At 37.4% G+C, this 16170-nt stretch overlaps 1 protein-coding gene across 1 annotated transcript in view; it reads left to right on the top strand.

Moving 5' to 3' along the window:
• Window positions 1-16170, top strand: part of BRWD3 (bromodomain and WD repeat domain containing 3) — a 240297-nt gene that overhangs the window by 155304 nt on the left and 68823 nt on the right. The window contains exons 18-21 of the mRNA XM_006872503.1: window positions 1881-2048; window positions 7137-7320; window positions 9010-9103; window positions 13289-13438. Of these exons, the coding sequence (XP_006872565.1) occupies window positions 1881-2048; window positions 7137-7320; window positions 9010-9103; window positions 13289-13438 (596 nt within the window). The remainder of the gene's footprint in view (window positions 1-1880; window positions 2049-7136; window positions 7321-9009; window positions 9104-13288; window positions 13439-16170) is intronic.

Below are 16170 nucleotides of genomic sequence, written 5' to 3'. Positions count from 1 at the left end.
CTGAAATTGATCAAACAGGCAATCACAATGTATTGATCATTAGTGGTGATTGAAATGCAAAAGTTGGGAACAAAGAGGAAGGATCACTAGTTGGAAAATATGGCCTTAGTGATAGAAATGATAGATATGTTTGGTAAGTTGGAGGGTGAGAAAAAGAGAGGAAGACCCACAGCCAGATGGATTGGCAAATTGGTAGCATCGATGAGCTCAAGCATGGCAACAATTGGGAGGTTGTCCCAGGACTGGGCAGTGTTTCGTTCTCTTGTACATAGGGTTGCGATGAGTCGGTACCAATTTGATGGCACCTAACAACAACAACTGAAGGTGAAGAGGACTTAAAACATTTACTGATGAAGATCAAAGAGGACAGCCTTCGGTATCAATTACACCTCAATGTAAAGAAAACAAAAATCCTCACCACTGGACCAATAAGCAACATTCTTAACAATAAGCGATGCCACAGACAGAGGCAGAGATGTGGACATAGAGTGGGGGAGTGGCTGAGGACTCTAGATTCATGGGAAGAGAGGGACTAAGAGCTGGTGGCCAGGAGGCAGACTTGCAGAATGTGCCCTTTGGGGATGTAAATTGTTATATATGCCTGAGTGTTTTTTTTTTTAAAGCTACAGTGGATAGAAATACTGTTAACTGATAGTACATGGAAGGTATTATAATCATTGTAATGAAACAAGGTGTATAATTTTTTTAATGTAAAACTGATGACCTGCCCCTGTAAACTTTCACTCAATCCACAATAAAAACCTTAAAAAAAAAGTATGTAGACTTATATGGAGGATTTATTGAGAAACATATTTCCATGTTTTTATGTAACAAAGGTGTCTGTAATTTTGTAGCAATACTTTTTAAACCCTCATTTTATTCAGAAGTGATCATTAAATGTATCATAAAATTTTTCTTTTTATCAAAATACTTGAGTGCTATCAGAATACAATATTTGAAAATCCATGATTTTAATTTCTTTTACACAGGAAATCATCATGAATGAAAGATGCAAAACATTTTATGTATCTCTGGTGATGGTGGTTAAGTGCAATGGAGTCTATTTCAACTCATAGCAATCCTGTATAGGGTTTCCATCACATATCCCACAACCAGAGAGCAGACAGTTTTGGCAATTCAAATTCACATGCACTGAAACCCTTTCATCACTCATCATCTACTGAAATGCCAGTTCACACACACATACACACATACACAGAGGACCTATTCCATCTGTTTTTAAACATCTTTAAACTTTCTTATAATTTGCATTTATGCCTGACTCTTAACTAGGAATTCACTGTCGTTCTTGTTAAGTGCCATCGAGTCAGTTCCGTCCCATAGTGACCCTGTATAGGGTTTTCGAGGAGCAGCTGGTGAGCTTGAACCACTGACCTTGCAGTTCAAATGGCTTTGTAGTCTGGCACATTAACCCACAGCGCAACACCAGGAATTTACTGTAAAGGAAATTAATTTGAAAATGAATTATTTGACTTAAATTGTCCTTGTTTGGTGCTGTGGGATAAAGCACTGGACTGCAAGGTAGTCGGTTTGAACCACAAGGTTGGCAGTTCAAACTCACCATTCACTTCTTGGAAACCCTATACAGGGTTGCTATGATTTGAAACCAGCTCGACGGCATTTAATAGCAACAACAAGATGAGTAAAATTCCAATAATGCCTAATTTGCTGATATTGGTTAAAATCAAACTTAAAAGCCAATATCAAAAAAATGTTTAAAAGTTTTATTAAACTATTTTGTTTATTATATAGTTTAATTTTAATTTATTTGGAAATTGATAAATATGTTTGTTTTTTGCTATATTTAGTACATACTAAAATTTAAATGATTTTTTGACTTTTCCTTTTATGTCATTAAGGTGATGGTGAAGTGATAGAGCAGGTAATTGGGCAGCAGACCAATGATCAAGATGAGAGTATTCTTGATGGAATAATCAGGGAGCTACAGAGAGAACAAGATCAGAGACTAATTAACGAAGGAAATGTTCCACATTTTCCAGTTAATAGGTCATACTCTGTTAATGGTGGTAAGTTTTTATATATTTGTAAAAGTTACAAAGAAATATACTGTGTTTTCTTCTGTCAGTTCATTACATGAGAGGAATATTTTATGGTTTTAAATAAGAACAACATTTTTATGCAATATGATAGCATATATATACCAAAGAGTAAAATAAGTTATCTCTTTAAAATATATATGATTTATTTTAATGTATTGTTTTCTTTTAACTTACTAACTCTTTACTTTTGTGTTTTATAATAGAGGTCGTGCAATATGTCTAGCCCATTTTCAGCTGTGCAGGCATTCCTCGGAGATACAAGTTGCTTCAAAAAGTTTATAGAAAAACTCCATTCAATTCTGTATTTTCCTTGAACTTTTTGAAGCCTTCTTATATTGCTGGTTTGGTGCCAAATTATCACAATAAGCAAATATCAGAATAAAGTGAGTCATACATTTATTAGTTTTTCAGGGCACATAAAACCTGCTTTTATACTATAATGTAAAAAGTGTTCAATATGATTATTAAAGTGAAATATTGTGAGAATTGCTAAAATGTGACACAGAGACATTAAGTACATACTATTGGAGTCCTGGTGTAGTGCTGTGGGCTAATGCATCAGATTGCAAAATCATTTGAACTGCAAAGTTGGTGGTTCAAGCTCACCAGCTGCTCCTTGGAAACTTTATACAGGGTCGCCATGGGTTGAAATCAACTTGAAGGCACTTAACAACAACAACAACAACATTGAAAAATTGTTCTGTTAGTCTTGCTTTACACTGGGTTACTGCAGACCTACAATTTGTAAAAACATGTACACATCTATGACATGTAATAAAATTAGGTATGCTTATATAATGTTTTAAAAATTAAAACTTCCTTAAATTTAGAAATTCCACCACTTGTCTGACAGTTTGTCATACTGTGGTGATTTGTGATTTGCTGTGATTCTGGAGCTGTGTCATGCGTATGTTAAATACCAGCAGGGTCACTAATGGTGGACAGGTTTCATATGAGCTACCAGACAAAGACAGACTAGGAAGAAGGAGTGACAGACTACTTCTGAATACTTAGTCACTGAAAACCTTATGAGTAGCAGAGAAACACTGTCAAATATAGTGCCAGAAAATGAGTCCCTCAGGTTAGAAGGCACTAAAATGCGACTGGGGAAGAGCTGCCTCCTCAAAGTATAGTTGACCATGACGACACGAATGATCCTTCATTTACTGATGGGGCATAACTCAAAATGTACAGAAACAGCTGTAAATATCCATTAATAATCAGAACATGGAATGTACGATGTATGAATCTAGGTAAATTGGAAATTATCAAAAATGAAATAGAACGAATAAACCTCCATATCTTAGGCATTAGTGAGCTGAAATGGACAGCTATTGGCCATTTTGAATCTGACAACCACATGGTTTACTTTGCCAGGAATAACAAATTGAAGAGGAATGGTAAATGGTATTGCATTCATTGTCAAAAAGAGCATATCCAGATCAGTCACGAGATACAACGTTGTCCATGTGCCTACAGGGAAGACCAGTTAATACCACTATTATGCAAATTTATGTACCAACCACTATGGCAGTGAGGAAGAAATAGAAGAATTCTACCAACTTCTTCAATCTGAAATTAATCAAGCTTGCAGTCAAGATGTATTGATCATTAGTGGTGATTGGAATGCAAAAGTTGGGAACAAAGAGGAAGGATCACTAGTTGGAAAATATGGCCTTAGTGATCGAAATGATGCTGGAGATTGCATGATAGAATTCTGCAAAGTCAGTGATTTGTTCATTTCAAATACCTTCTTTAGACAGCATAAGAGACCATTGTACACATGGGCCTCACCAGATGGAATATACAGAAATCAAATTGACTACCTCTGCGGAAAGAGAATATGGAAAAGCTCCATATCATCATTCAAAACAAGGCCAGGGGCAGATTGTGAAACAGATCATCAACTGCTCATATGCAAATTCAAACTGAAGCTGAAGAAAATGAAAACAAGTCCATGAGAGCCACATATGACCTTGAATCTATCCCACCTGAATTTAGAGATCATCTGAAGAACAGGTTTGATACATTAAACACTAAAGACCAAAGACTAGAAGAGTTATGGGATGACATAAAGAACATAATACAGGAAGAAAGCAAGACATCATTAAGAAGACAGCAAAGAAAGAAAAGATCAAAATGGATGTCAGAAAAGCACTGAAACATGTTCTCCAGTGTAGAGGTGCTAAAGCAAATGGAAGAAATGAGGAGGTACAAAAGCTGAGTAGAACATTTCAAAGGTCAGCTCGAGAACGCAGAGTCAAATATTACAATCAAATCTGCAATGATCTGGAGTCAGAAAACCAAAAGGAAGAACACACTTAGCATTTCTCAAGCTGGGGGAATTGAAGAAAAAATTTAAGTCTCGACTTTCGTTATTGAAGGATTATCTGGGCAAATTATTGAATGATGCAGAAAGCATCACAAGAAGATGTAAGAAATACACAGAGTCACTGTACCGTAAGGAAATGGTTGTTGTTCAACAGTTTCAAGAGGTAGCATATGATCAAGACGTTCAAGGTATACTGAAGGAATTGGCATAGAACAAGGCTCCAGGACTTGATGGAATAAAAGTTGAAATTTTTCAAGAAAGTGAGAGGACACTGGAAACATTCACTTATCTCTGCCAAGAAATTTGGAAGACAGCTTTCTGACCAACTGATTGGAAGAGGTCCATATTTGTGCCCATTCCAAAGAGAGGTGAGCAACGGAATGCAGAAATCATCGGACAGTATCTTTGATATCCCATGCAAGTAAAGGTTTACTAAAGGTAATACAGAAATGGCTGCAAGCATACATTGACAAAGAACTTCCAGAGGTTCAAGCTGGATTCAGAAGAGGATATCATTGCTGATTTCTGATGGATCTTGGCTGACAGCAGAGAATACCAGAAATATGTTTACTTTTGCTGTATTGACTACAGAAAGGCTTTTGATTGTGTGGATCATAACAATCTTTGGACAACATTGCGAAGTATGAATATTTCTGAACTTAATTGTGCTCATGAGGAATCTGTATATGGGTCAAGAGGCAGTTGTTCGAACAGAATATGGGAACACTGAATGATGTAAAATTAAAGGTGTGTGACAGGGTTGTATTCTTTCACCATTCAATTTATTCAACCTATATTCTGAGCAGATAATCCGCGAAGCTGAGTTATATAAAGAAAAACACATCAGGATTTGAGGAAGACTCATTAACAACCTGCGACATGCAGATGATACAACCTTGCTTGCTGAAAGTGAAAAAGACTTAAAATACTTAACTGATGAAGATCAGAGACCACCGCCTTCACTATGGATTGCATCTCAATGCAACGAAAACAAAAATCCTCACCACTGGACCAATGAACAACATTCTTATCAAAGGAGAAAAGATTGAAGTTGTCAAAGACTTCATTCTTGGATCAACTATCAACACTCATGGAAGCAGCAATCAAGAAATCAAACGACATCTTGCATTAGGCAAATCTGTTGCATAAGACCTTTTAAAGTGTTGAAGAGCAACGATGTCAGCTTGAGGACTATGGTACTCCTGACCCAAGCCATGGTATTTTCAATAACCTCATATGCATGTGAAAGCTGGACAGTGAGTAAGGAAGACTGTAGAATAATTGATGCTTTTGAGTTATGGTGTTTAAGGAGAATAGTGAAAGTGTCAAGGGCTGCCAAAAGAACCAACAGATCTGTATTGGAAGAAGTGCAGCCAGAGTGCTTCTTGGAGGCCAGGATGGCCAAAGTTTGTCTCTCATATTTCAGATATATTGTCAGGAGGGACCGGTCGCTGGAGAAGGATATCATGTTTAGTATGGTGGAGGGTCAGAGAAAAAGAGGAAGACCCCCAGCCAGATGGATTGGCAAAGTGGCAGCATCAATGGGCTCAAGCGTGGCAACAATTGTGAGGTTGGCCCAGGACCAGCAATGTTTCATTCTGCTGTGCATCAGAGTCGCTGAGTTGGTACCGACTAGATGGCACCTAACAACAACAACAAATTTAGAAATTACAGTTGACCCTCGAGCAACATGGGATTTGGGAGATTATGGGTGCTGGCCTTCCATGCAGTCAAAATTCGACATAGAATTTATAGTGGTTCCTTGAGCAACATGGATTCGAACTGCTTTGACCCACTTTTAGGCAGACAAGTAATTGGAAATGGAGAAACGAACTGCTTGGGAGCAAGATGATTTGTTTCACATGGCATTTTAAGCGGATACTCAAAAAACTTGAGCTCACTGAAGTAGTAACAGAGAGAGGAAAAAAAAAACTAGTAAAAGTGGGCCCACAATGTTCCAAGTCATGTTTTTCAAGGGTCATTTGTACTATTAAAAAAAAAAAATTTTCTCCCCTGTTGAGAGGAAGCAGCATTTCGCCTTACTCTCTTAAATTTACAAAAATCCATTGGAAGACGAGAGATTCCTTTTTTAGAGGAATACAAAAGTATCTTCTGAATTGTCTTTTACAATACTTTGATCTTAGTACCTTATATGAAACGTTCCTATGCATCTGAACTTTATAAATCTAAACTTCTGTTCATTTTAATTTTATCAAGAGCTCTTTCTATTCTAAAATGCATTCGGTCTTTTGAGAGTTTTGGCAGATTTGTTTGTTTTCACATTTTTATAATTTGGGTTATTTATTTTGGTAGCCTGGCATTGAGTTTATTTAGGTTCATGGTGGTGGTGGTAGTGGTAGTGGTGTGCCATGGTGTAGTTTCCAACTCATAGAGACCCTATATAGGGTTTCCGAGAAAGTAAATCTTTACGGGAGCAGAAAGCCTTATGTTTCTCCAGTGGAACAGCTGGTAGTTTTGAACTGGTGACCTTAAGGTTAGTTAGTAGCCCCGCTTGTAAACAGTACACTAAAGATCCTGTATTTAGGGTTTCTGAACCTCTAAATCTTTACGGGATCAGACAGCCTCATCTTTCTTCTGCAGAACGGCTGGCTGGTGAGTTTGAACAGATAACCTTGCAGTTAGAAGTCCAAAACAATTTAAAATTCAATCTTTGCTATGGAAACTTTCCTAAAAAGTGTTACCTTTATCTGTTTTTGCTTTAGCTCGGAGAAGTCCAAATATGGACATACATTCTTCCCCAAATGTTGGACTTCGACGAAGTGGGCAAATTGAAGGAGTAAGACAAATGCATAACAATGCTCCTCGGAGCCAGATGGCCACTGAAAGAGATCTCATGGCATGGAGTAGAAGAGTGGTGGTCAATGAACTAAATAACGGAGTTAGTAGGTGAGTCAATTAGGTAATATTCCTATGAAAAATCAAACTTTATTTTTTAGTAAATGTTAGCCTGATTGTTGTTAAGTGCTGTCCAGTTAATTATGGCTCATAATAACCCCGTATACGGTTTCCAGGGAGCTACTGGTAGTTTGAACCACCAACCTTGTGGTTTAGCAGTCTAGTGCTTATCCCTTACATTACCCTAGTGACTGACATATTCTCTAATCTAGAAGAGTCATATTAATATTTTTACATTATTCTCATTTGTTCATTCCCTAACAGATATTTGATGATTATCTATGATACAAAAAATGCTGCAGCCATACTTAACAGTGAACTGCCAGAAGTTCAAATCAGATTTAGACATTGCTGATGTCATTGGATCTTGTTTGAAAATAGACATTAAAAAAGTTACATACTTGTGTATTTGACTGTAGATCATAATAAATTATAGATAAATTGTAAAAAATAAAAATTCTGGAGCACCTAATTGTGCTCATGCTGAATCTGTACAAGAATTCAGAGGCAGCCGTTCAAACAGAATCATTTAAAATTGGAAAAGGTGTATAGCAGGGTTGAATTATTTTGCTATACTTAGCCAATATATATGTTGAACAAATAATCTGAGAATCTGACCTATATGTAAAGAATATAAAGTCAGAATAAAAGGAAGACTCATTAACAACCTGTGGTATGTGGATTACACAACCTTACTTGCCAAAAGTGAGACTACTTAAAGAATTTACTGACGAAGGTAAAAGACTACAGCTTTCAGTATGGATTATACCTCAACATAAAGAAAACAAAAAAAATCCTCACAACTTGACCAATAACCAACATCTTGATGAACAGAGAAAATACTGAAGTTGCCAAAGATTTCGTTTTACTTAGATCCACAATCAACATTCATGGAAGCAGCACTCAAGATAGCAAATTGCATATTGCATTGGGCTAATCTGAAAAAAAATACTTTCCAAGTGTTAAAAAGCAAAGGTGGCATTTTACGGATTAATTGTGTCTGACCCAAGCCATAGTCTTTTTAGGCACATCATGTACATGTGAAAGCTGGTGATGAATAAGGAAGACTGAAGAAGAGTTCATGTGTTTAAATTATTGTGTTGTTAAGGAATATTGAATATACCGTGAACTGCCAAAAGAACCAAAAAATCTGTTAAGAAGTATAGCCAAAATGCTCCTTAAAAACAAAGATTGTTAGACTTCACCTCATGTACTTTGAATATGCTATCAGGAGGGAACAGAACCTGGAGAAAGACATTATACTTATAGAGGGTCAGTGAGAAAGAGGAAGACCCTTATTGAGATCGATTGACATGGTGATTACAACAATGGGATCAGACATGACAATGATATGAGGATGACTCAGGACCAGTGTTTTATTAATACCTTATTAAGGTTTTAAGTGTTTTCTTTTGTTGTATATAGGGTCACTATGAGTTCAAACCAACTTGATGGCACCTAACAACTTTTCTTTTTACTACCTTCTGATATAAGTAGGCAGCAATAATAAGAAAGAAGAGTCCATAGTTAATTTATGAAATGGATGCTAGCTACCCCTTGACAGTAATTTAAAAATTCTTTACTTTAAACTTTGAAAGTGTTTTTTTTTAAATCTTGGTTTTCAAATATTGGTTTACATTTTGATGATCTTTTATATTTTGGTCTTTGATTTTTCATTAGGGTTCAGGAAGAATGTCGAACTGCAAAAGGTGACATAGAAATCGGACTTTATACAGTTGAAAAGAAGAAAAAGCCATCTTATATTATTCAAAGGGTAAGTTTTGTTTAATAGTACTTTAAGATACACTATTTGCATTTGATTTACCATGTTTTGAAAGTTGGCAGATGTGTATTAAGGGACTTCTTTCTTTCTAGGTGTCTTCACATAGGCCATAATTTTTTTGAGCCAAAATTGGCTTAAAACCAAAAAATCCAAACACATTACCATCAAGTCTGTTCTGACTCATAGTGACCAGATAGGAGAGAATAGAACTGCCCCATGGGGTTTCCAAGGCTGTAAATATTTATGGAAACCAACTGACTTTCACATCTTTCTCCTGTGGAACAGCTGTTTCCTTCAAACCACCAGACCTTTCAGCTAGTCACTATGTGCTTAACCACTGCATCACTGGAGTTCCTTCAGATTTGGTTATTATACAAAATCAAAACAGTCTAAAAAATGATAGGACATGTAGTTATTGTAGATATAGGGTGTTTGTATTAAAATACCATTCTCATATGGTTAAAGTAGAACTTTAAAATAATTATGTGATCATTAATCATAAAGTAAAGCAAATACTCAGATACCTTAGGCAAGAGGTTGGCAAACTGCAACCCATGGACCTAATCCAGTCTGTTTTCTATTTCTGTTAATGAAATCTTAATGGAACAAAACCAAACTTAATCATTTTATATTTTCCATAGCTGCTTACATGCTATATACAGACAGAGTTGAGTAGTTGTAACAGAAACTATATGGCCTGCAAAGCTGAAATTATTTACCATCTGGCCCTTTACAGAGTAATTTTGCCAACCCCTGCTCTAGGCCTTTCACTGGCCTACTTAATCATTTGGGAGCAAAATATGATCTGTACATTAAGATGTATTGGACTCATATTCCCAGTAGAAGCTGCTATACATGGACTAGGATTCCAGCATCCCATTAGGTATATGGTAAGCTTCTTTCTAGTACGCTTAACTTCATTCACCAAGCTAGGGGCATAAAAATACGCAATTTTATTCTCAGATCAATCATAACTCTTAAAGAATATGCTAATTTAAAGAATCTAGGATATTTTTGAAGAAGTATAAGCGATGGACCCTATATTTTATATGCTGTTTCAGTATTGAGCTCCAAATATTCTTAGATCATTTGATTCCTGCTTTCCTAATTTCTGTTTTGGTTTTGTTGCCTTATGTGTTCTACTATGATCAAATTGTTTACTTAGAGAATTTAAATGATTCAGATTCAAAATTTTTTATCCTTTTTTCCTGCTAAGTTGACTTGTCAAAGATCTGAGACTGATAAAGTATTTGGGTTTATAAGCACATATATTGGAAAATGAGAAGTAGTAAATGAGAAGTAGCTGCATACAAGGGTAAGTCAAAAAGTATTGCTACAAAATCATAGAAACCTTTATTAAACAAAAATATCAAAATGTGAAGCTATTGTTTCTCGACATATCCTCCATCTAGGTCTATACACTTCTGAAGGCGGTGTTTCCATCTCTCTAACCCTTCCCCGAAGAATTCTTCGCTCTTCGATTTACACCACGTCAAAATGGCACTTTTGACATCCTCGAGGGACTCAAATCCTGTTCCTTTTAAATGTTCTTTGTGTTTGGGGAACAAAAAGAAGTCTGAAGGGGCAAGATCAAGGCTGTAGGGTGGATGGGGTAAGGTTTCCCAACAAAATTCTCTTAGGACAGCCCTTGCTACCCTCGAAGAATGAGCAGGTGCATTGTCATGATGGAAAAAAAATTCCTTGATTCAACTTTCCTGACCTTTTATCACCAATGTGGTTTTCAGTTTTCTTTAAACTTCTTTATAACAAGCCTCTGTGATCATCCTGTGTCCTTTGAGAAACTTTATCAAGATTACTCCTTTGGAATCCCAAAACATAGTCACCATAACCTTCTGAGATGACCTCTCTTCCTTGAATTTAACTAGTCCAGCAACAGATCCCCTTGGAAAGCCACTGTTTTGATTGGACCTTTTTTGACGGCACCCTAACAAGACTAAGACAAGTATATTACAAAAGAACTTGTCTGCAGCCATCCAGTGATCGCAACACATATTTAAATACATTTTATTTGGATATACCCATGCATGTATCATAGTAGCAATACTTTTTGACTTACCCTCATATAAAATGAGAAACTGGCCCTTGACATTGATTTATAAGACTTTTATACTTGGTTGTTTCTAATGACATATTAGGGTTATGGCTTTACTGTATGTTGTTGTTAAGTGCCGACGAGTCAATTTTGACTCATAATGAACCTGTATAGGATTTCTGAGGAGCAGCTGGTGGATTTGAACCATTGACCTTGTGGTTAGCAGTCCAGTGCTTATCCTATGGTGCCACACCAGGACCTTCAACTTTATTGTATAGCATGTCAATAGTAGCATTTTATACTTATAAAAGTTTGAATAAAATAATTTTCACTTTAAATTTCAGTTTTTAAAAATTAAAATCTTATTTTGACCTGCTTACTTAATTGATATACTACCAACTCTTGTTCTAAACACAAATGGATTATCCATAATGACACAGTGTTTTCTTCTACATTGTTCACATATGAGGGTTAGTCAAAAGGTATTGCAATAAAACCATAGAAACCATTATTAAAAATGTCAAAATGGGAAACTGTTATTTTTTACTTCCACTATCTAGGTCTGTACACTTTTGAAGGTAGTATTTTCATTTCTCTAACTCTTCCCCAAATAATTCTCCACTCTTTAATCTGCATTGCATCAAAACATCCATTTTTAACATCCTCTCGGAACTCAACTCATGTTCCTTTTAAATATTTCTTGAGTTTTGAGAACAAAAAGAAGTCTGAAGGGGCAAGATTAGGTGGTAGGGTGAATGGGATAAGGTTTCCCAATAAAATTCTTGTAGGACAGCCCTTGCTACTCTCGATGAATATGCAGGTGCATTGTCTTAATAGAAAACAGTTCCTTGGTGTAAATTTCCTGGTCTTTTTCTCACCAGTACAATTTTCAATTATTTTTTAATTTCTTCATAATAAACCCCCTTGATCATCCTGTGTCCTTTGAGAAAATCTATCAAGATTTTCCCCTTGGAGTCCTAAAAGACAGTTGTCATACCTTCTGAGCTGACTTCTCTGCCTTGATTTTGACTGTCCCCACAGCAATTATTTTGATTGAAATTCTTTTTTTTTTAAGGCACCCTAATGACGTTAAGACAAGTGTGGTACTGAGAGAATTTGTCTGCAGCCATCCACTGATTGCAGAGACATGTTTAAATACCTTTTGTTTCATATAAACCCATACATGTATGAACTGAACCCCTAGTAGCAATACTTTTTGACTTAACCTCATATAATAGGACCAAGTCTAATGGGATCAGGGAGAAAGCATGGCATGTGTTTGTATGTGTGCACCTGTTTGTGTTGATGTATTCTAGAATTGAAAGTATGAATTATTTAAATTAATTTGATTTGTTTGCTTTCTATTGGTATAGGTAATCTAAAATTAATTAAATTATTTCACTTTTGCTTTTTAACAAATCTCTCATGGGCCAACTTCCTTTTTTCTATGTGAAGGGTTAGACCACATTAATTCTAAATTAATTCAATTCTTAGGAACCTATGAATGCTAATCTAGAATGGACAAAAGTATGGTTAATCGAAGCTAATTTTGTATTTTAACATTTTAGATAAATTCTATTAAAACTTTTTTTTAAATTAACTATATAAGTATATATTGCTTTAATAACCCAAACCCATTTTCACCAAATCAATTCCAGTCCATAGCAATCGTATAAGACAGAGTAGAAATGTCCCATAGAGTTTCGAAGTTTGTAAATCTTTATGGAAGCAGATTGCCACATTGTCATGTGAAGCAGTTGGTGGCTTTGAACCACCAGGGCTCTTTATGTTACATTAAGAAATATGTATTCATAAGTATGACGTACATATACTGCTTCATCCTATAATAATTATGAATAATATAGTATTTATAAATTCTGAGTGAGGAAATTCTTGGCATTCCTAAACGTCAGTATTGTCTTTATTTTGTTCAGTATTCTCAAAATAGATCAATAGTAATGGCATAGTTGTATCTCAAGGTTCTGTTTTTGGATTTATCCATATCCCTTACCTTCCCATGCGCTCCCCTCCTTAATTAATTGACTTTATAGATTTTCATGTTTGAATATTCATTGAATTCTTCATTTTCAATTTATAAAATCTCTTTTCCTTATATTTTATAGAATGATTATCAACCTAGTTGTGGGCGGTCTTTACGAAGGACACAGCGCAAGCGTCAGCATACTTATCAAACACGATCCAACATAGAGCAGAATTCTCAAGTATCATGTCAAAATTCAGGTGTACAAGAAGAGTTGGACAGTTCTTCAGAGGTTAGCTATCTTCTATCATTTAATATAATTTTTGTTTCCCAACTTGTATTATCCATTTTGGTTTATTTTTGCAGGTCACTCCTTTAAGATAAAGTTATTTCAGTCATTTTCTAGGCAACTTTTTTTTCCCCAAGTTTTATTGTGAATTATGTGATAGTTTACATGGGAGAACATTAGTTTTACATTCACTCTATCATATATCGTTTCATTGCCACGGTTACAGTCCCTTCCATGCATCATCAACCAACCAAAGGGTATACTCTGCAAGCCTGCCCGCCCCCCCTCACCCCCCCGGTCGTCAACACACAGCCCCTCTCCCTCTCTGGATCTCAAGGCCCCAGCTGCTCCATCTCTCCACGTCATCATCTCTGCTTCCATCTCTGGCATCACTGCTTCTCTGGGTAGGGTCCTGCTCTCCGCTCTTCTCCCTCCATAGTTCCAGGGACCTCCGTTCGTTCCTAGACTGCAAAGTTAATCACTCCCCTTCTTGTCATAAAATGTCTACCTTTACTTTTACAACCCTCACAATCAGTCCTGATAACAGTTATTCACCATTGTATCACAAGAGACCTATCCGCATTTCCTTTCATCAGTCCCGCCTAGATAGATTGGATACTACTCAGTGGAGATTCTACCTTCCTCCACGCCCTCTGGATCTAGGTTCCCTCTTGAAAGCTTGTAAGCCAGTAACTTCTTGCCTTTGTAGCTCCCCCATTTTGGATAGCCAATGTCCAAATTGCCCATCCCTGTCTACTCTGTGTATGGAGCGGTGGGAATGATCCTGTCTGTAAAGGTTTGTTCCCTCTTTTGAGCTACTGCAGCCATAGTTGTAGGTCAAGTTCATCAAATTGTATCAGATTACTCTTTTTTTCCTCTTCTTTCTTCTTCTTGTTGCACTCTGATGATCCAGTCATTGAAGCTAGGTCAAGTGGATATTGTCTGCAAGTGTGGGTGCTCTTGCGTCTGTCTGCTCTCTTCTTATCAACTGGACGCTTCACTCTCCACTCCAGTCCTCGTGGCTATGTCACTGACTCTGGGCCCAAGAGTCTCCAGGTCTTGCCACACTGCTGGCCAACCAGGTCTCTACCCAGGTACACAGGAGTCTATTGAACGTTGTAGGGCTTAGCTCGCAGCTTCATAGCTGCTTTTCCCTCACTTCCCCTTATCGGTGACGAATGTGGTCACCAATCAGAGTGTGTATTCCCATTGTCTTGGAAGGGGGTTTACTCTGAGTGGACCCAACCACTTGCCTTGATATCTCCTGGGCAATCAACTTGCTTGTTCTTTTTTTAAAATTTTTTTATTGTGTGATAGTTTACATGGGGGAACATTAGCTTTACACTCATTCTATCATTGATCGTTTCATTGCCATAGTTACCATCCCGTCCATGCATCATCACCCAACCAAAGGTTATACCCCTCAAGCCCCCTCCTCCCCCCACAGTCCTCAGCACACAGCTCCCTTCCCTCCCTGGATCTCAAGTCCTCAGCCACTCCAACTCTTCATGTCATCCTCTCTGTCTTCATCTCAGGCCTCACTGCTTCTCTGGGTGGGGTCCCTATCTCTGCTCTTCTCCAGTGATGGTCCCAGGGGCCTTCGCTCCTAGACTGAAAGGTTAATCACATCTCTCCTTACTATAAAATAGCCACCTTTACCTTTCCAGTCCTCACAGTCTGTCCTGATAACAGTTATTCACCCTTGCATCACAAGATACCCATCCACATTTCTTGTCATCAGCCCTTCCTAGACAGGTTGGATATTACTCACTTGAGACTCTATCCGCCTCCCCGCCCCGTCGATCCAGGTTCCCTCTTGAAAGCTTGTAAGCCAGTCACTTCTTACCTTTGTATCCCTCCCCCCATTTTGGGTAGCCAATGTTCAAGTTGCCCATCCCTATACTGTACATATTGTAGCCCCTTTTTAGGTATTCCAGTCAGTTCCAGGCAGAAGACGGACTTGTATTTCTGGCTATTCCTCCCTCTACTCTCCTGTGACTGTTTTATAATATAATGGATGGAAAACCAAGGTTCAAGAGTCAGCCAAGCATCTCAACATTATTCCCCCCCTTTCCCCATTCCAACCATGTCCCAGTCTCTGTATCCCAAGAGCCCTGTTGTTCCTAGGCTGTGCCTACATCATTTATTACCTCTGTCCCATTTAGCTCATTCCTACCTGTCTGTTCTCCCCATCTGCTTTGTTCCTCCATTCCCCTCTCCCTACTTGTATATTGCCCCCCTCCCTCACACCCAAACTATCCGTGTCTATTCCCTGCCCTGTGTTCCACCTTCTCCTCCTGTCCTTAACCCCACCCCTACGCCCTAGCGTCCAGTTAAGGATCCACTTTAGTGGAATAGCATGGGTTCTTTTTCTTAGTCTTTTACAGTAATGGTCCTATGCAGTATTTTTCCTTTTCTGATTGACTAATTTCACTCAATATAATGTTTTTAAGGTTCATCCATTTAGGAAGTGGCATGCAGCTTCCTTGTTATTTTTCAATGTAGCATAGTACTTACTCCATTGTGTGTATGTACCACAGTTTGTTTATCCATTCTTCAGTTGATGGACACTTTGGCTGTCTCCATGTTTTTGCTATTGTAAATAGTGCAGCTATGAACATTGGAGTGCATATATCTTCCCATGTTGTGGCTCGTTTTTCTTGTGGGTAAATACCAAGTAGAGGAATTGCTGGATCGAATGGTATTTCTATTTTCAACCTTCTGAGGAAGCGCCA

Source organism: Chrysochloris asiatica, unplaced genomic scaffold (genome assembly GCF_000296735.1).
Source record: "Chrysochloris asiatica unplaced genomic scaffold, ChrAsi1.0 scaffold00201, whole genome shotgun sequence".
Classification (NCBI taxonomy): domain Eukaryota; kingdom Metazoa; phylum Chordata; class Mammalia; order Afrosoricida; family Chrysochloridae; genus Chrysochloris; species Chrysochloris asiatica.
Note: the sequence above shows the minus strand (reverse complement) of the source record. Positions and strands in the feature narration are given on the sequence as shown.